Source organism: Hemitrygon akajei, chromosome 1 (genome assembly GCF_048418815.1).
Source record: "Hemitrygon akajei chromosome 1, sHemAka1.3, whole genome shotgun sequence".
NCBI classification, from domain to species: Eukaryota; Metazoa; Chordata; class Chondrichthyes; order Myliobatiformes; family Dasyatidae; genus Hemitrygon; species Hemitrygon akajei.
The window spans coordinates 192,468,291-192,489,366 of NC_133124.1; the positions used below are offsets into that span (position 1 = coordinate 192,468,291).

Consider the following 21,076-nt stretch of genomic DNA (forward strand, 5'->3'; position numbering starts at 1 on the left):
CTTGGAGCCGTTTTGGGGCTCTTATATAAGAAAGGATGACATTAGGTTTCAAAGAAGGTACAAGAAAATGATTCCGGAAATGGAAGGCTTATCATATGAGAAGCATTTGATGGCTCTGGGCCTCTACTCATTGGAATTCAGAAGAATGAGGGGTGACTTCATTGAAACCTATAAATGTTGAAAGTCCTTGATAGAGTGGTTGTGGAGAGGATGTTTCCTATGGTAGGAGAGTCTAAGACCAGAGCACACAGCTTCAGAACAGAGGGACGTCCATTTTGAACAGAGATGAGGAGAAATTTCTGTAGCCAAAGAGTGGTGAATCTGTGGAATTTGTTGCCACAGGCAGCTGTGGAGGCCAAGTCTTTATGTATATTTAAGACAGAAGTGGATAGATTCTTGATTGATCGGGGCATGAACGGATATGGGGAGAGGGCAGGGAAATGGATCGGCCATGATGAAATGGCGGAGCAGACTTGATGGGCCAAATGGCCTAATTCTGCTCCTATATCTTACGGTTGTATGGAAAACATAAAATGTTTTGTGTCGCAGGATTGAACTACAGGGGAGTTTAATGCTTTGATCAAGGCAAGTGGAAGGAGGAGTATCTGATTGAGCTCTTTGTATTCATTTCTATCCTCTCAGGTGCAAAGTCTGCTCCACAACAGTGTTTCCAGGAAGTGAACTCTAAAGGTGACCGATTTGGAAACTGTGGCATGAGCGGCGTCCACTACAAGAAGTGTGAGATCAGGTGCTGCTCCTTGCTTTCTGCTGCAGTCTCTCAGGATTGAGGTGGACTTGCCCCCACCCTAGCTCTTAAGGGTGGAAGATGACCTGTGTGAATTCTTTGCAAATCGGCTGCCAAAGGTGGTCAGTAGAGGGAGGTCTGAGTCCAACGCCAAGGAGATCCAAGACGAGACCAGGCTCTGGCACGGAGTTAACATGTGTACATTGATATATTCTATAAAGTTAAACGCACAGACACAAACAGAGAACTAAAAACCTTTTCCTTGTCTACTCTACTCTTGTCACTTCCATCCCTACCCTACCATTGGCACCACAAAGTGCTTAAGAGTCAAAGAGTTACTCTACATGGAAACAGGCCATAGGCTCTTCTCCATACCAAGCAAGTTATTTACTTGAGTTAGTCCCATTTCCCTGCCTTTGCCCCATTTTCTGTGTCGGAAATTGTACCCATTTCCACCACTTACTCTGACAGCTTGTTCCATATGCCCACCGCCCTTTCTGAAGGATTTGCCTCAGGTTCCTTTAAATGTTTTCCTTCTCACTTTTAACCTATGCCCTCTAATTTTAGACTCCCCTATCTGGGAACAAGTCTGTAAGCATTCATGTTATTTGTACCGCACGTGTTTATAAACCTCTATAACCTCCTCAGCCTTTGACGCTCCAAGTAAAAAATGTCCCAGCCAGATTTGAGCTCTGCAGTCCTGGTAACATCCTTGTGAATCTTTTTAAAAAATTTTTTGCATCCCCTCTTGCTTAATGACATCCTTTCCATATCCGAGCAACTGGAACTGCACACTGTTCTAAGTGCGGCCGCTCAGACAACATCTCTTCTGCACAAGTGTTTCTAGCAGGTGAATCCTAAAGGTGACTGAGCTTGCAGCTTTTGCAACCATAAAATATCATCCTAACTCTTTACTCTAATGAAATCATTTGACTGTTGGCTTTCACTGGAACCATTCTCATGGTTATTGGCAGCACTATAGTAACCACAGCATAAGGCATAAAATATTTGTAGTAAATTTTGTACAGAGTGAAAGCATTTTGTTTTACTCAAGACTGATTGTGAAGTCTGTCCATTGAATTTTCACCCTTCTCCCAGGATCAGTGCTTGACATGGCTTTGAATAATTAATTCAAGTGTGGTTTTGAAAACAAATCTGTAAAATTCTGGTGAATGATGAACAAAAATGGATGACGTTCAAAGAGTTCTCGGGTAACTGAGGAAACTGTGGATAGTGACAAGTATGATGGCATAGCCGTTAAGATAATGGATTAGCAGCCAGAGTTCTGGATTCTTCACTCAAATCCCATCATGACAAATTAAACGAAGCTGGAAAGAAACAATCCAGTGCGACTCCAATTAAACTGCTGTCCAACTATTTGGTTACATTTTCTAGTGAACAGTATCTTTTTGAATAAAGAGGTGTGCTAGGATGCTAATAGAAATAACACTAAACAGTCTGCAAAATATGTTTTTAGAGTTTTACGGTTACCCTGTTGTGAGAACTCATTTGCTTCATTTTTTTTCAGAGAAGAGATTTGCCTACAATAGACAGTAGGTGCAGGAGTAGGCCATTTGGCCCTTCTAGCCAGCACCGCCATTCACTGTGATCATGGCTGATCATACACAATCAGTACCCCGTTCGTGCCCTCTCCCCATATCCCTTGACCCTGCTATCTATAAGAGCTCTGTCTAACTCTCTCTTGAATGCATCCAGAGACTTGGCCTCCACTGCCTTCTGGGGCAGAACATTCCACATATCCACCACTCTCTGGGTGAAAAAGTTTTTCCGCATCTCTGTTCTAAATGGCCTACCCCTTATTCTTAAACTGTGGCCTCTAGTTCTGGACTCACCCATCAGCGGGAACATGCTTCCAGTCTCCAATGTGTCCAATCCCTTAATAATCTTGTATGTTTCAATCAGATCCCCTCTCATCCTTCTAAATTCCTCCCAAATGTAGTGTATACAAGCCCAGTCGCTCCAATCTTTCAACATATGACAGTCCCGCCATTTCGGGACTACCTTCCCTAGTCTGGTCTAGTTCAAAAGTACAAAGGTCTATACAAATGGCTGATCCCTCCGGTCAGGGGAATCAGGAGTAGGCAACATGTGGAAGTTTTTGTGAAAAGAAGGACCGATGTGATGACACCATTTTAGAATGTGGCCTCTTCTTCCGTAAAGGTTCACTTCCTGTTACAGTGGCGTTCATTTGGCCCTAGTTATGAGACTGAGCCGGTGAACTTTGCTGGAAAGGAGCCTGTGAGTGACCTCGAATCGTTAGAGTAAAGTGGACTTGGCCCGCTCCACAGCAGCCAGTATCACGTCAGGAGTCCACGTCAGCTTGTAGGCTTATCTTTATTGAGCAGTTTTGATAGGTCCAATCATTGTTTATCATTATGCAACCACTTTTTAAAAATTAACTTTTAGTTTTCAAGATTTTGTTAAATTTTGTGTTGGGAGGCAATTAATGAAATCGGCATAAAACTTTAATCATAATAACCTGACTGATCGTGATGGGTAAATGAACATAAATCAATGAAATACAATTCTGCTCATTTAATTATACCATGACAGGTATCGCTCACCATACCTGCTGCTATCTGCAGTTTCCTCACTTGCCAGAGAACCCTTGATCCTCTCAACTGCACCCTGATTTCGGGAATATGTGGTTCAATTACACTGGGTCTCCCTTCCCAGCATCACTGTGGGAGCTCCCTCTCCACAGGGAATGTAGCACCTTAACATGATGCGTCATTACCACCTTATTGAGGCCGGGAAGGCTGGCCTGGGCAGCGGCACCTATAGCCAGGAAAATAATTTAAAAAGAGACCTAATAGACTGTGCTGAGGTCTAAGTGACAATTTGGTAGAGAAGGGCCGGTTTGCTACAGCACCACTGTGATCCCATGTTCCAGACCTTTGTCACTTTCTGTGAACACACATTTTAAAGAAAGTCTTTCCATATTACTTTACTTTGCCAATCGCTGAGGAGAAACTTTTCCCTCTTGGTGAGCTCTGAATTTTTGAATCTCTGCTGCAGAAGGCTGTGCAGGCAGCTGTGGTCTTGGGTCTCTCTAGGTTTACGGTCACTGGGGTTTCTAACCTTTTTTTTTATGCCTATGAGCCTTACTGTTAACCCCATAGACCCCAAGTTGGGAACCCCTGAGGGGAAAATATGTTGAAAACTTCCATGAATTAATGGATTGGTGGTGGTGTGAGAGATAAGATGGAGCAGCAGATCCTGGGAGGAGATCTGATAAAAGTTTTTAAAGAGTACGTGAGCCAACGATAGTATTGTCTTTTCCCTAGCATCAAAATATCTAACATCAGAAGGCATGCATTTAAGCTAAGAAAGGCAAGTTCAAAGGAGATGTGCAGGGCAGGCTTTTTTTTTTAAAGGAAACAATGTTTGGCAGCTGCTGTGTGCTGCCATTGGTGATAGTGGTGGCAAATATGGTAATTCAAAGTATATTTATTGTCAAATGAATGAATCAAATTGTGGGCAATATGTTAGATTTTTGTGTGAGGGAGGGGTTGGAGGGTTTATGGTTTGCGAGTTTTAGTTTTTGTAGCTGTCTTTTTTCAATGACAACCATGTTTATTCTATATTTCATGGCTATCTGGAGAAGGCGAATCTCAGAGTCATATTCTGCAGACGTACTTCGAGAATAAAATGAACCTTTGAGCGCGTATGTTACCCTACACAGTACTACCTTGAGATCCATTTTTGCAGACATTTATAAGAAAGAAAATAAAATACCATAGAATTTTATGAGAAACTATAAATAAAGAATGACAAACAATCAATGTAGGAAGGAAAGCACATTATGCAAATAAAGATAATGCAGAGAATATGAGTTGTAAGCAGTCTTGAAAGTGACCCTGCTGCTCATAGAGTCAGTTCAGAGGAGTGGTGAATGAATTTATGCACGATGGTTCTCTCCTGAACCTGATGGTGTGGGACTTACGGCTTCTGTACTTCCTGCCTGGTGTCAAGAGGGCATGGCCTAGATGATGAAGGCCTTTGATGATGGATGCTTCTTTCATGGAGCAGCGTAAATATCCTCAATGGTAGGGAAGGCTTTGGCTGTGTTGGACTCGGCTGTATCCAGCCTTTTCTGTTTCTGGGCAGCGGTGTTTCCGTGGTCGCATCATGGAAACACCAATTCATCAGAGAATGGATAGACATGAACATTGTATAGGCAGAAGGGATTAGTGCACTTGGGTGTTTAAATAGTTTAGCACAGCATGGTGGGCTTGAAGAGCCTTCTTTGTGCTGTACTGTTCTATGTTAAGTGGCCTTCTATGTTCCTGCTGTATGTGCTATGTATGGAGTTTAAGTAACATAAAGCCAACTGTGCAAGGTATTAAATTCAACTCAGACCAGTCAGTCAGACTTGGGCAAAAGAGAAACAGCAGCCAGCGCGCTCTGTTTCACGATCCCTGTTGCTCTGCACAATGCCGTTCTCATCTTGTACGTTAACGTCTCCCATTATTTCTTTTTATCCAGGAATTCGATGTGTGGGAAGTTGCAATGTGTGAATGTGAACAAGAAGCCTATCTTTGGCATCATGCCTGCCTTCAGCCTGACACCTATTGGTGACATCACCTGCATGGGGGTTGATTTTAAGATGGGGTCAGATGTCCCTGATCCTGGCATGGTAAACCCAGGCACCCAATGCGCCACAGGCAAGGTACGGTTAGAATCTCGTAATCACCTTTTGTCAAAAGTTGTATTTTCTTTGGCGTTGTAAAGTTTTTGCATTTGACTGGGGACTTTGGGGCATAAACTACAAATGGAGATTTGGATGTCAGTAGCTATCTAGAGAATCAGAGTGCAGCTCCAATGTGCATTCTTTTCACTGGATATTTGAACAACTACAAGGACATGAACTTGTTTGATATAGGCCATCCCGCAATTGCAAATGCACGACATATGGACATCCCTACACATAAATGAACTCTTAATAATATTAATTTCAGAAGTCAAACATACGTCTCGGCCCGAAACGTCGACAGCGCTTCTCCCTGTAGATGCTGCCTGGCCTGCTGCTTTCCACCAGCATTTTGTGTGTGTTGTTTGCATATTTACATTTGGTTCTATACTTCCCTCCTCTCTCCCCCCCCTCCCCCCCTCCTCTCCCCCCCCTCCTCTCCCCCCCTCCTCTCCCCCCCTCCTCTCCCCCCCTCCTCTCCCCCCCTCCTCTCCCCCCCTCCTCTCCCCCCCTCCTCTCCCCCCCTCCTCTCCCCCCCTCCTCTCCCCTCCTCCTCTCCCCCCCTCCACTTTTAGTAATTGTTCTTTATTATCAATCTTGTCTGTCTCAACACCATTCCGTACAACACTGGAGCTGCGGATAGATACCACATCGAGTATTACTGTATATGGTTAAATATTGAACAATTGTGTACAGAGAAAATCAATTTTTGAACATCTGTGAGAAAAACAACCCCGTTAGTTGGGCTTGCCAGTAATTGGCACATTTCTAAACTTGGGCGTGTTTATATCCTAGCATATTTTGGCATGGGACTTGGTCCACAATGACAATGTGTCCAGAACACAGAGATTCCATAGTTAGAGGAATAGAGGTGATGTTCTGTGGACGTGATAGAGAGACCTAGATGGTATGGTGCCTCCCAGATGCCAGGGTCGGGTATGTCTGGGATCGGGTCTATGACATTCTGAAGAGGGAGGGTGAGCAGCTGGAACTCTTGGTATGTATTAGCATCAATGAGCTGGGAAAGGTGAGAAGGTCCTGAAGAGACATTTTAGAAAGCCAGGTAGAAAGCTGAAAAACAAAATCTCCAGGGTAATAATCTCTGGATTGCTGCCTGTGCTCCACGCTGGTGAGGGTAAGAGTAGGATGTTTTGGCAGATGAATGTGAGGCTGAAGAACGGGGCAAGGCTTCAGATTTCTAGATCATTGGGATCTCTTCTGGGGAAGGTACAAAAGGGATGGGTTACACCTGAACCTGAGGGCAGCCAATACCTTTGTGAGGCTGAGCAGGGGAGAAGAGAATCAGCCACGATTAAATGGTGCAGCAGACACAATGGGCCAATTGGCCTAATTGGGCTCCTTTGTCTTATGCTCTTATGACAGGTTTTCTAGAGGGTTTAAACTAATTCAGCAGGGGGTTGGGAACCAGAGTGATAGGGTTGAGGATGGGGAAGTTGGATTACGGACAGGCAGTGTATAGTGAGACTACCGGCAAGGAGAGGGTGGTGATCAGGCAGCGTTGTTGTCAACAGGATGAGTTGCAATGTAAAAGGGGAACAAAACTGAAAAGGATGATGAACGCATGACTGAATGTGATATTTGATTGCAGGCGGTATACAGAATAAAGTAGTTGAACTTGTAGCCCAGCTACAGGTAGGCATTTATAACATTGTGGGTATCACTGAATCGTGGCTGAAAGAAGATTATAGCTGGAAGCTTACTGCCCAAGGATTCACATTGTATCAACAGGACAGGCAGGTAGGCTGAGGGGCTGGGGTGGCTCTGTAGGTTTTTTTAAAAAAAAGAAATCAAACCATTCAGCAGGAGTGGCATAGGATCAGAAGCTGTAGGATTGTTGTGGGTAGAGCTAAGAAACTGCAAGGGGAAAAACACCCTGATGGGATTTGTATACAGATTTCTGAATGGTAACAAAGATGTGGTCTACTGATTATAAAGGGAGACAGAAAATGCATGTCAAAAGGGTAATGTTACGATGGTCATGGGGCATTTCGATATTCAGGTAGATTTGGAAAATCAGGTTGGTGCTGGATCTCAAAAGGGGAAATTTGTATAATGCCAGTGAGAAGGCTTTTTAGATCAGCTTGTGGTTAAGCATACTAGCAGATCAGCTATTTTGGATTTAATGTTGCACAGTGAACCGGAATTGATTAGAGAGCTTTAGCATTAAAGGAATACTTGGGAGGCAGTGATCATAGTATGAGAGAATTCACCCTGCAATTTGAGGAGGAGAAGTATCAGTATTACAGTGAAGTAAAGGAAACTACAGAAGTGTGAGAGAGCAGCTAACCAAAACTGGTTGGAAGGGAACACGAGCAGGGTTGATGGCATCTCTGGAGTTTCTGGGAGCAATTTGGAAGGTGCAGGATAAATACATCCCTGAGAAGAAGTAGTATTCTAAAGGCAGGGACACACAATCGTGGCTGGCAAGAGAAGTCAAAGCCAATATAAAAGCCAGGGAGAGGGCCTATAATAGAGCAAAAATCTGTGGGAAGTTAGAGAATTGGGAAGCTTTTTAAAAACCAAAAAGCAACTAGAAAGTCATAAAGAAGGTAAAGATGGAATATGAAGGTAAGTGAGCCAATAATATTGGAGGATGCTAAAAGTTTCTTCCGGTATATAAAGTGTAAAACAGACTCAAGAGTGGATATTGGATTGCTGGAAAATGATGCTGGAGAGGAAGTAATGAGGGACAAGGAAAATGGCAGATAAACTGAATAAGTATTTTGCATCATGGTTCACTGTACAGGATACTATTAATGTGCCAGAAGTTTCAGAGTGTCAGGGGACAGAAGTGAATGAAGTTTCCATCATTAGGGAGAGGGTACTCAGGAAAGATCTGAAGGTAGGTAAGTCACCTGAGCCCCAGGGTTCTGAAAGAGGTGGCTGAAGAGATTGTGGAGGCATTAATAATCTTTCAAGAATCATTTGATACTGGCATGGTTCTGGAGGACTGGAAAATTACAAATGTCACTCCACTCTTCAAGAAGGGAGAGAGGCAGAGAAGGAAATTATAGGCCAGTTAGTCTGACTTCAGTGGTTGGGAAGATATTGGAATCGATTGTTAAGAATGTGGTTTCAAGATACTTGGAGGCACATAATAAAACAGGCCATAGTTAGCATGGTTTCCTCAAGGGAGAATCTTCCCTGACAAATCTGTTGAAGAAATGACAACAGGAGAAACAATGGAGAATTGATGGATGTTGTTTACTTGGATTTTCAGGAGGCTTTTGACAAGGTGCCACATGTGAGGCTGCTTAACAAGATAAGAGCCCATGGTATTACAGGAAAGGTTCTAGCATGAATAGAGAATTGGCTGATTGGCAGGAGCCAGAGTGGGAATAAAGTGAGCCTTTTCTGATTGGCTGCTGGTGAATAGTGGTGTTCCATAGAGAACTGCATTGTGAACTCTTCCTCTTGCATTATATGTCAATGATTTGGATGATGGAATTGACGGCTTTGTGGCCAAGTTTGTGGATGATGCGAAGATGGGTAGAGGGCAGGTAATATTGAATAATCGGAGAGGCTACAGAAGGACTGAGATAGATGAGGAGAATAGACAAAGAAGTGGCAGATAGAATACATTGTTGGGGAAGTGTATGATCATTGCACTTTGGCAGAAAAATAAAAGTGTAGACTATTTTCTAAATGGAGCGAAAATTTTAAATTTCTGAGGTGCAAATGAACTTGGGAGTTCTCATACACGGATTCTCTAAAGGTTAATTTGCAGATTGAATCGGTGGTGAGGAAGGCAAATGTAATGTTAGCATGCATTTTGAGAGGACTCGAGTATAAAGACAAGGATGTAATTTTGATGCTTAATAAGGCACTGGTGAGGCATCACTTGGAGTATTGTGAGCAATTTTAGTCCCCTTATCCAAGAAAGGATATGGTAATGTTGGAGAGGGTTCAAAGGAGGTTCACAAAATTGATTTTGGGATTGAAAGGTTTATCATCTGAAGAGCATTTGATGGCTCTGGGCCTGTGCTCACTGGGATTCAGAAGAATGAGGGGAGATCTCATTGAAACCCATCGAATGTTGAAGGGCAACCACGAGGAAATCTGCAGATGCTGGAAATTCAAGCAACGCACACAAAATGCCGGTGGAACACAGCAGGCCAGGCAGCATCTATAGGGAGAAGTATTGATGTTTCAGGCCGAGACCCTTCGTCAAGACTAACTGAAAGAAAAGATAGTAAGAGATTTGAAAGTAGGAGAGGGAGAGGGAAATCCGAAATGATAGGAGGGTGGTGGAGTGAAGCTAAGAGCTGGAAAGGTGATTGGCAAAAGGGATACAGAGCTGGAGAAGGGAAAGGATCATGAGGCGGGAGTCTCGGCCCGAAACGTCAACAGTGCTTCTTCCTATGAATGTTGAAGGGCCTCAATAGAGTGGATGTGGTGCGGATGATTCCTTTGGAGGGGGAGACCAGAGGACATAGACTCAGAATTGAGTAATGTCCATTTAGAAAGGAGATGAGGAATTTCTTTAGCCGGAAAGTATTGAATCTGTGGAATTCATGTCATTGGGTATATTTAAGGCAGATGTTGATAGATTCTTGATTAGATAGGGCATAGAGGGATATGGGGAGAGTTGGGACTGGGAGGGAAGTGGTTCTACTGTGATGAAATGGTGGAGCAGACATGATGGGCCAATTGGCTTAATTCTGCTCCGATATCATATGATCTTATGGCCTTAAGACTGTACTGGGCAAGTTGCACCTTTTGATGCTGGGGAGGAGAGTGAGGTTACAGAGAGCTACCCTCTCCACCCATGCACTGTCTTGAGTCCGAGGGAGGAAGCAATTATAACCCCTATCTCCAGCGTCAGCACTGGGTGTGGCTAGAAGGGCTGTAATTTTCAACAATGCACACACAACATGGCAAAGATGCAAGCATTGACGTTGCACGTGACTTCCTTGCATGTGTTGAGTCATCTTTCTATCTCAAGTGAATTACTGGTGACTGGGTGCTGAACTCGGGATTATTATTGCACTGTACAATAGGAGCTTGGTAGACTGTTGACACTGTATTAATAACTGCTCTTGAACAGTGAAAGAAAGCAGCTCGTGAGGTTTGATAGAATGAACTTTATGCCCTGAAAATCTGGAATAGCAGGACCCTGCATTATGGTTACATAAATAGACTAGCATCTAGAAGCTGAACCACATCCTATCAAAGTGCCTTGGGAACTTAAATCACTTACAGTCCGCTAAACAAATCTGGAATACAAAAGTTTGCCAGAGTGGGCATTGTACAGAAATGGCAAGCTCAAATGCAACCTCAAGAGGTGGAGAGAGATAAAAACCATTTGCCACATTGAAACATACAGTGAAATGCGGTAGTTTTCATCAAAACAAATCAAATCCGTGAGGATTGCACTGGGCAGCCCATCAGTGTCGCCACTCCTCTGGCACCAACATAGCAAGTCGCGCTAACCCTAACCGTACGTCTTTGGAACGTGGTAGGAATCCCGAGCACCCGGAGAAAATCCATGAGGTCACTGGGAGAATGTGTGAATCCTTAGACTGCAGTGGGATTAAAGCTCTGATCTTACAGTTGCGAAGCATTGTGCTGTCCACTATGCTACCATGCCATTTTTCATAAATTCACAGTTTAAAGGCTGGAATCAGTGATAGAGACCGGGAAGTTGAAGGAGTGTAATTACAGGCTTTTTCCCTCCTTTGGAGGACATCTGCCACCTGGCCTGTACGTGGCTACGTCTTAACAAGTGGCTGAACATCTGGTGCTGCATTCCGAGAGGTTGTTTCCAAGGGCACAACAGTGTGAGAAATGTCTTCCGCACTTTAATGTTGATTGTCACTTGTATTAGAAAATTAGAATGTAGATCAGTTTTAGCATAATCAAACCTGACATTTCACCAAACTGAGTAAAAACTTATTAGCCACAAATCTGGGAAGGAATTGCATTTTCTGGTACAGGTTGAGTACCCCTAATCCGAAAATCTCCGAAATCTCCAATTTTTTTTGAGTGCTGACATGATGTCACAAATGGAAAATTCCAGAAGACGCTGGGAAGGTTTCAAGGCGATGCATGGCTCTCCCTGCACCATTGACTGTTCCGAGAAGGGACCTGACATATGTAATGAATAGAAGTTAATGGAAAAAGAAAATCACTGCAAGCAAAAAACGAAAATCTCGATCCTGTGTTGAAAGAATGAGTTCGTCATTGTCAGAATGAGAAAATGTCACTTAACTGTATGCTGATCAAATAAGCAAAGATCTATCACAACGAAATGAAAATAGAAGATAATTTTGAATACTTACCTGGCTGGTTGCAGAAATTTAAGAACAGGCGCGGCATTACTTTTTTAAAGATAAAGCATCTACTGATCACGAAGTAGCAGGCATTCACAGATAAATTTTCGAAGATAGTCAGTGATGGAAATGTAACACCAGAAAATGTCTGCAATGCTGCTTGTTTTTATACCTTACATAAAACTTGAAAAAATACAAATACAGTGTACTCTAACCTTTTAATCAAAACATGGCATCATAGATGGAGACTGAAAGTCTGCCGTTGTTTGTTGTTGTTCAACGGCTGATTCAGGTATTCTCCCGATTCTACTGAGCTGATTTTGTTACCCTGCACAATTATGTTTTCATGATATAAATGATATGTCATAATTTTTACTGTTCGGTACATAAGTGTGATGAACAAGTGTAAGACAAAGGCTGCTTAATAAATTCAGAGTCTGAAATGATGTCATTCCCAAGCTGTCTCATTTTATATCCCAAAATCTGGGGGAAAAAAAATCCTGAAACCCTTTTGTCCACAAGCGTTTTAGTTAAGGCGTACTCATCCTGTAACATGATCCAGTTTATGTGTAGAAAATTCTGGAAGTATTCAGCAGGTCGAGCAGCATCTGGAGAGAGATTGAACAGAGTTATCCCTTCAACTTCAGTTCCAATCGGTGGTCGGCAGAGTGCAACATGAACAATTTTCTCCCTCTTTCCACAGAAGTTGCCTGACCTGTTGAGTGTTGACAGCATTTTCCATTTTTACTTAAGATTTTTCAGTAGCTATTCTTTTTACACCATACAAGAAAAATCAAGTGAGCCATGTTCTCTGGTGTTGATGCTCATTTTGATGTCCTTTAGGTCTGCATGGATTTCAAGTGTGTGGGTGTCGCTATCCTGAACTATGACTGCGATGTAGAGGTGAAATGCAGTGGCCGTGGGGTAAGCAAGAACTTCTGTGCTAGTAAATCCAATAATTATTTCTTTGTGCTTCTATATTTCCTTATGACAGAGGAGGAGGCTATTTAGCCCATAAGCCCATGCCAGGTCACAGAGAAACGCTAATTTCCTGTGACCTTTTCTCCCCACATTCCCATCAACTCCCTTCCCCACTTAGATTTTAGGATGTCGGAGGAAACCAGAGCACGAGGGGGAAATCTACACAGCCATAGCGAGAACAGGCTCATGAGCATGAGCTCGGAATCGAGACCAGATTTTGAGCCGTGAAGTAGCAGCACTACTAGCTGCACTAGATCTGTGGTCTCTGGAGTTCGTGAAATACCAGTTTACAGGGCGTCAGGAAGCAGTCGGGGACCAGGCTGCAGACTAATCGCTAGCCAGCTTCTGGACTGAAAACAGAAGGCAGGGATCGTAGAGCCGTACGCCACAGAAATGGCCCTACTGCCCACTGCTTCCATGCTGACCCTTCTGCCTGTCTACACTATATAGAATCAAACAGAGTGGAAACAAGTGTGCAGTAACGGGGAAACTGTTCACAGAGACAAAAGGTGCGTTGGCCGAGACCTCTGATCTTCACACATTACCCGGTCAGTTTACACACTACAATCAAAAGTTCACTTTCCAAATTTGGAATTGGTAGCAAATTTGGGAAATGGTGCCAAGGAGAGTTGCAGTAAATTATAGGGGGTTTTGATGAACTTGTTGAATGGACAAATAATTGGCAGATGAGGTACAAAACTGATTACTGGTAAATGTTAATTGGTTCAATATTGTCACATGTACTGAGATACAGTGGAAAAACTTTTTGTTTGCGTGCCATCCATGGAAATCATTCCATCCCTATGTACATTTTAAAAAGTTTTTTTAAAGGTGAAGGAGGGTAAGGAGATTGCTTACTGTTTGGAAAGAGGGAGTCTAGGTGAAATGGAGAAGGCAATGAGATCTCAGAATACATGTTTACCAGTCAAGTTCAAATTTACCATACATGAATACGGCCAAAAGAAACAGTGTTCCTCTGGGCCAAGGTGCAAAGCACAGTATCAGCAGTCTCACGCAGAACAAGGCACATATAGAGTTATGCTAGCAATAAACATACAGTCACACAAAAGTAATAGTCTAGCCCATGTCCCTGAGTGTCATGGCCTGTAGGCTGATGGTGCGTGGGATGTTGTGAGCAAGAACAAATTCGTAGCAGTTCGATCATTGTGCACGAGTGCAGCTGCAGACAAACATAATCCAGCTTGTCTTCCACTGGAGGGCAGCACTGATGCGAGAGGACAGACCACCAACACCAGCGTGGATCGCCGTGCCACACAGCCTCCAGCATCTCCACCCCAGGGTGTCACAACAGGCGATGCCACAGCACAAGGCCTTGGTCCGCGCTACAACCGAGGCCACGCAGCTCCCTCACCGTCAGTCTCACCAGTGAGCCAAACTTGCAGTATTCTACATTACCAGTATACAACAGGGTCTTGCAATCACAAGGAAAATGTCCATGACAATCACTCGCACCGTTTGTTGGATCACACACTGACTCTTACGTTTTCTTCCCCTGCTGGCTTATGGTGTGTAACAGGTCCATTTCCACCGCTATCAAGCAACATGCTGATGTGGTAGACCTGCAGTACTTGATAACCAGCAAGCGTCTTGTCATTGTACAAAAAGACATTAAGGACAAACAGTTTCACATTTGGTTGGACCCAGAGTGGCCACTGCATCCGAGTGCACCACCATTTTTTTTGTTAAAAGACAGCACAAAATAAGTTGCTGTTACCTGTTAGCAAGACCAGATAAATCAGAATTTCTTGAGATACATGGTTTCAGATGAATGTAAGTTAATGCGATCATGATGCACAGGTCCATAGTGTTTGGATTCAGAATTGACTTGTCCATAGAAAACAGATCTTCTTTATTCTGGCTGGAGTTATGTGACTAGTTTTTTGCAGGGATCTGTAATGGGACCTCTGCTGTTTATAGATGACCTAGATAGAAGTGTTGGGTTGCTAGGTTCTAGATGATACAAAGATTGGTGATGTGTGGAGTGTGGAAAATTGCCAAATGATACACTGGGATATAGATCAGTTGCATGTAAAGGTGCAGAAATGGCAAGTGGGGGCAAGTGTGAGGAGTTGCACTTTGGGAAAGCAAATTGAAGGAGTCAATTCACTGTTAATTGTTGGCCCCTTAACGACGTTGATGTGCAGAGAGACTTTGGGGTTCAAATCCATAACTCCCTGTGGCTGTACAGGTTGATAGGGTGGCAAAGAAGGTGTTTGGCATAGTCTGGTTAAGCCACATTCATCCCATTACAGGAAGCACGTGGAGGCTTTGGAAAGGATATAGAAGAGGTTCACCAGGACGCAGATGCCCTCTAACCCAGACAACATAGTGCTAAACCTCTTAGAGGGGAGGTTGGACAGTCTTGAGTTGTTTTCTCCGGAGTGGTGGAGGTTGAGGAGGAGACCTGATGGAAGCTTATGTGATTATGAGAGACGTAGATAAACATCTGGCATCTTTCTTTAGGTGGAAATGGTCTAATAGTAGAGGCTGTGCATTTAAAGTGAGAGGGGATGAGTTAAAAGATGTGCCAGGCAAATATTTTTACAGAGAGAGGGTGGGTGCCTGGGACGCGCTGCCAGGGGTGTTGGTGGAGGCATTTAGGGGGTTCTTAGATGTGTGTGTGTGTGAACGTGCAGAAATTAGAGGACTCTGGACCTTGTGCGGACAGAAGGGATTAATTGGCATGTAATTGGCAGTTTGATTAGTTTGGCTCACCATTGTGGAGTGAAGGGCCTGCTCCTCTGTTGAACTGTTCTGTAATAAATGGGTGGGTGATGGTCAGCACAGACTTGGTGGGCTGAAGGACCTATTTCCGTACTGTATCTGCCTGCAGCTCTCATGAGAATAAAAGGCTCCAAGAGGTTGACAATCTTTTCGTGATTTGGAAGCATACAACCCAGCTGGAGTCAGGGCTTTCAGCTTTAGCTCCTGGTTGGGTCACCCATGACAAACAGGTCAGAGGGTAGAGGCCAGACTAAGACTAGTCCACCGGTCCTCCTTGTTCCAGGGTGCCCTGACAGGTAAAACAAAATTGTTACGGAAACAGCAATGAAGAATCCTTCTACATCTGGGTGTGACGGTATCCCTGAGTCTCCACCTGGCTAACAGTAGTGAAAAACGAGAGGAAGCCACTGACATGAAGGAAGCTCTGAACACCACCAGAGATGGAGGACGTTCATTCCTGCCCAAAATGCAAGCTGTCTGATGGGTAGTAACCAAAAGGCTAATAGCATAGAAAAGCCCTGAGGTAAATGCAAGAAAACGAACTTTGCAAGTCTGAGTTAGGAGGCCTCTAATGCAAGGCAGCTGGGCACAAATCCAGAAGGGAAGTCTTTTCACAGATAGCGGTAAGAGTGTGTAACGTGTTCCCCAGTGATTGAGGTGGATGCTACAGATGCGTTTATCAGCAGGCTGGACAAAATGCTTCATCAGACAGTAGATGTGAGGAGCCACTAAACTGGCTGGAAGATCTGAGCAGGTGAGGCAGCAAGAGAGACTGGTTCACATTTCGGGCTGAGACGCCACGTCCAGACTGAATGTGGGGTAAGAAGAAAGGTGGCCAGTTATATGGAAGTGGGTTAGGAGCTGGTAGGTGCTAGGAGAAGCAGATGGTGGATTGGGGGGGGGGTGGGTAGAGAGAGGGAGATAAAGCTAGGTGAGGGAGGGGAGCATGGGTAGGGTGAACAAATGGAGACTGGGTAGAATAGTGTGAGTGGGGAAGGAGCATTGATGGGTATGGGGTGGGGAGTTCTGCAAGTTGCAAAATTCGTTGGTCATGGTGTTATAAGCTACACAAGTGGAATATGAGGAGTTTTTCCAGTTTGTGTTTGGCCTCACAGTGCCAGTGGAGAAGGCAGAGGGCAGACAGGTTGGTGTGGGAACGAGAAGGGGACTGGAAGTGACGTGCATCCCAAAGGTCGAGATGTCCATCGCAAACAGAGCACGGGTGCTTTGTAAAACATTCATCTTGAAATGTCTGATCTCACTGACGTAGAGGAGGCAACATGGGTCAGGTTGGAGGAGGTGCACGTGAATCTCTGCTGCAGTCAGATGGGCTGGTTGGATTGCTGAATGGTGGTGAGGGAGGAGGTGAAAGGCTAAAGGTTACAAGCTGTTTCAACTCCCCTTCTCATTCCCACACTGACCTGTCTGTCCATGGCCAGGGTGAGGCCAACACGATCTAGGAGAACAATGACATGTTCTGCTGGACAACCCAACAAAATGAGCATTGAATATTCCAACTTCAGGTCATCCACACCCCTGTGTTGCTTTCCTGCTCCCATCAGTCCTCCAAGGTGCTCCCTCCTTTTATTCACCTTTTCCATCCCAGTGGTTCTATTTGCCTGCCCATCACCTTTCCAGCTCTTGCCTCCCCGTCCCTTCCAGTTCTACATAGTGACCACTTTTCCTCTTGCCTCCCTCACCCCCCCCCCCCCCCCAGTCCTAATACAGGGTTGTGGCCCAAAATGCCAGCATGCCCCTTTCACCTCCATAGATACTGCTTGATCTGCTGAGTTCATCCAGCGGTTTATTTTCCCTTTTGCTGCAGATTTCTTCATCTGCAATTTCTCGTTCCTCCTTGGTTGAGTAAAACCTTGCTGCTGTTCAGTAATCTGCTCTTGATGTACGGTTCCAGCTGGGCAGAAAAGCAGCGAGAATGACTCTTGTTTTGTATCTTGTCTACAGGTGTGCAATAACAATAAGAACTGTCACTGTGAGAAAGGCTGGGCACCTCCTGATTGTGCAAAGGCCGGCTACGGTGGGAGCATTGACAGTGGACCAACGTACAACGGTAACTCAAAACTACTTTATTGCATGGCTTCATGTGTGTTTTGGAAGAGATTTAAAATCTAAAAAAATGCACATAAATTAAGCATTTGGAAAAAGAAAATGGATTGGTTGGTGGGTGCCTGGTATAACTATTTGCCATTGGTAGCACAATGTCTACTCTGCAAGTCTGATGAAATCAGGAATCTATCAAGGCTCCTTTGGCAATGTTAATGAAGTCCACAACCTCCTTCGTCCAGAACAATTTGAGTTGTCTGGTTCAACCCATCCTACAAGCTACACAGGGCCCAAATTGTACCGCCCTCAACTAGACAGTCAGTGAAACTCCATTCAAAAATGACATGAGAGTCAGGATACAGCATCTTAGCTCCTTAGGTTTGTTGTAGACTCAGTGTCATGACATAGTGAATAAGGAGTGATCTGAAAAACAACAAAATACAGTGCAGTTACCACATTGTTCCATTTAAACAGGCAAGTAAGAACTTAGTTAATTTGCCAGCAGGTAAATGGTGAAAGATTCTGTCAAGTAAATACTGCAGGTAAATAGTATGTGTAAATGATCAGCATCTAAATTAGTGTCAAAAATAACATTTCATTTCAGCAAAATCTTGTTGATACCTTTACATTAACTTCTAAACAATATAACATCAACATGTAGGCAGTACTTCTGCTGGGGAGATAACGGGTTGGCTTTAAAAAGAAACTTTTGCTCCTAACATAAACCTCTAGCCTTCTACCAGCAAGCATGCTTTCCTACTTACTACTTCCTGACTGCACAGGAGGTGACCTAATACAGATCCGAAACCGCTCATTTTAAAATAAAAGGTGAACGTGCTGAATCACACAGTAAAAAGAAATGAGTTGTCCGAAGAGCAGAACGGACAAGTATCACCATTTGTTCTTTGTTGAGCTAAACTCCTGGAGCCTGTAAAATATTTCCTCCTGAACATCACGCATTCCCCATAAGAGCGCTCTTATTTTGTGAGGGTGCGGCTGTCACTGTAATGATCTGATTACAACAGCGCCGGACAGGTGTGATCTGCAAGAGGTGCGATGGGCTCGTGGATCAGGAAGCCAGATATTAGGATTGTGGCTGCAGGGGCCAGTTCTTCTCACTGGCTGAGACGTGTTATTCCAGGGTGGGTCTTGGCCCAGCAAGCACAGGCTTAACAACTTTGCCATCCTCTCAGTCTGTGATTATTGGACCAGGGCCTCTGTTTCCTTGCTCGTCACTCTCGGTTCAAGGCCACGACTATTGGTCCGCTTGTTCAGTTAGCTTTAGCTGCTATCTATCATATTAGTCAAGAGAACTGTAAACTTGACTGAACCTTGCTTGATGTTTAATTTCTTTCTCACCGTTATTTCTTAGGATCCCTGGCTCAGCCAGTATTTCTTGCCCATCCCTGATTGCTGATGAGATGGCTGCTGGAGCCATTATCATCCTTCTGGTGAAAGTACTCCCTCAGTGCCATTTGGTGGGGGGGGGGGGGGGGGGGTTGTTTCAGAATTTAGTGAATGGTCAAAGAAATGGTGATATGGTTCAAGATCAGTGTGGTGGTGACTTTAGAGGAATTAGCAAGTGTGGTGTCCCTCTGCACCTGCTGTCCTCGTCCATCTTGGCGGAAGGTCATGGGTTTGAATTGCTTTTGGGCTGACCCGTGGTGTGAGTGCATCTTGTGGGTGTTTTGGCGCTGCTGGTGGCGGGAATGAGTGTTCAGGATGGGGCATGGAATTCTTTGTCCTGAGCTTCTGGGGTGCTCATGGAGCTGCACTGGTCCAGGCAGGTGCAAGCTAGAGGAAGCTAGAGAATCGTAATTCCAGCTCAAATCCTGCAAAACCACAGACACTCAGATCAGAGGACATCTGTGGAGAGAGAAACAAAAACAGATGTGTCAGGTCAAAGACCTTTTGCTGGGCTGTTTTCAACATTTTGTGTGTGTGGTTTTTTTTTTTTAGAATTCCAGTAACAGTAGTTCTTTTTTTGATTTTCATTTAACGTTAAAATCCTCCTAACTCCAACCAAGAGGCATTGTGGATGCATTTTACCACAGCAGTTCAAGAGGGCAATCTCACTGGTCATCTGTAGATGAGTGATAAATCCCAGTGGTGCCTTGTTCTGAACAAATGTTTAAAGTCATGTTTTGCCTCATTGTTACGACAGGGAAGACTAGTACTGACGGTCACTCGCTGATTGGAATTAGATTATTATTGTCACATGTACCAAGCGTCACTTGCATGCTTTTCATACAAATTAAATCCTTACGTAGTGCCTTGTGGTAGGCAAGGTAAAACAATAACAAATAAAATAAAATAAAATAAAAAATAACTGCTGCAAGAAGGTGCGGTGCAGGTAGACAATAAGTTGCAAGATCATACAGAGGTAAATTACGAGAGTAAAGGTATTGTGGCACTCTTGGTAAAGTTCTAATGTTACTGTATGTCAACAGTGAGAAGGTTAGATAGGACCTATCACACTGACGTCAGTGGCAAGGTGGCCTACGTTTGACATGATTAGCAGAATTGGAAGATACAGTTTCATTCAAGTATGATAGTCTAGACATCACACACTGATGGTGGAGGCTGAAACTTCAGTGCATTTAAGGAGCTCTTTTTGGGTACAAGAGCTGGAAACTGGCCATAGCTTTGGCTAGCATGAATAGAATGGGCCAACTGGCCTCCTCCGTAAATTTCTCTCATTTTACAACTTGGAGCCCACAAGATGACATAGATGGTGTCTGTGAGACATCTCTATTTATAGGAATCCTCATTGCGACAGAATGAGTGTTTTTCATGTTGGGTTACTCCTCTCAGGTCACTTCTCAGCCTCCGAGACTCCAAAGAAAACTGTACAAGTTTATCCAACCTCTCCTTATAGCTAATCCCCTCTAATCCAGGCAACAACGTGATGAACCTCTCCTGTACCTTCTCCAAAGCTGCCACATGCTTCCTCTTGTGGTCAGAGCCATTTCCCCCAAGTTGGAATGTCAAATATTAGGGAGTGTAGGTTTAAGCTGAAATGGATGAAGATGTACAAGGTATATTTGTTTTTAACACAGAAAGTGCTAGGTGCCCGGAAGGTGTTGCTGGGGGCATGGTGGATGCAGATACAATAGGAATGATTAAGAGGTATTTAGACAGACACGTGAACAGGCAAAGAATGAAACAATATACATTCAGTGGCTACCTAATTCTCTGGCCACCGAGTGTATGTTCATGGTCTTCTGCTGCTGTAACCCATCCACTTCAAGATTCAATGTTTTGTACAATCAGGTTCTCTTCTGCACCCCACTGTTGTGTGTTTATTTGAGCTACTGTCAGCTTGAACCTCCCTCATTAACAAGGCATTTTAACCCACAGAACTGCCACTCACTGGATGTTTTTTGTTTCTCACACCGTTCTCTCTGTAAATTGTAGAAACTGCTGTGTGTGAAAATCCTGGGAAGTCAGCTGTTTCTGAGATACTCAAACCACCCTGTCTGGTATCAACAATCATTCCACAGTCAAAGTCACTTAGATCACTGATGTTTAGTTAGA

At 44.0% G+C, this 21,076-nt stretch overlaps 1 protein-coding gene across 2 annotated transcripts in view; it reads left to right on the top strand.

The window, feature by feature from the left end:
* Positions 1–21,076, top strand: part of LOC140734335 (disintegrin and metalloproteinase domain-containing protein 9-like) — a 150,719-nt gene that overhangs the window by 116,369 nt on the left and 13,274 nt on the right. For both annotated transcript variants that reach the window (XM_073058150.1, XM_073058160.1), the window contains exons 15-18: positions 643–748; positions 5,255–5,438; positions 12,596–12,676; positions 17,441–17,546. In XM_073058150.1, coding sequence (XP_072914251.1) covers positions 643–748; positions 5,255–5,438; positions 12,596–12,676; positions 17,441–17,546 — 477 coding nt within the window. The remainder of the gene's footprint in view (positions 1–642; positions 749–5,254; positions 5,439–12,595; positions 12,677–17,440; positions 17,547–21,076) is intronic.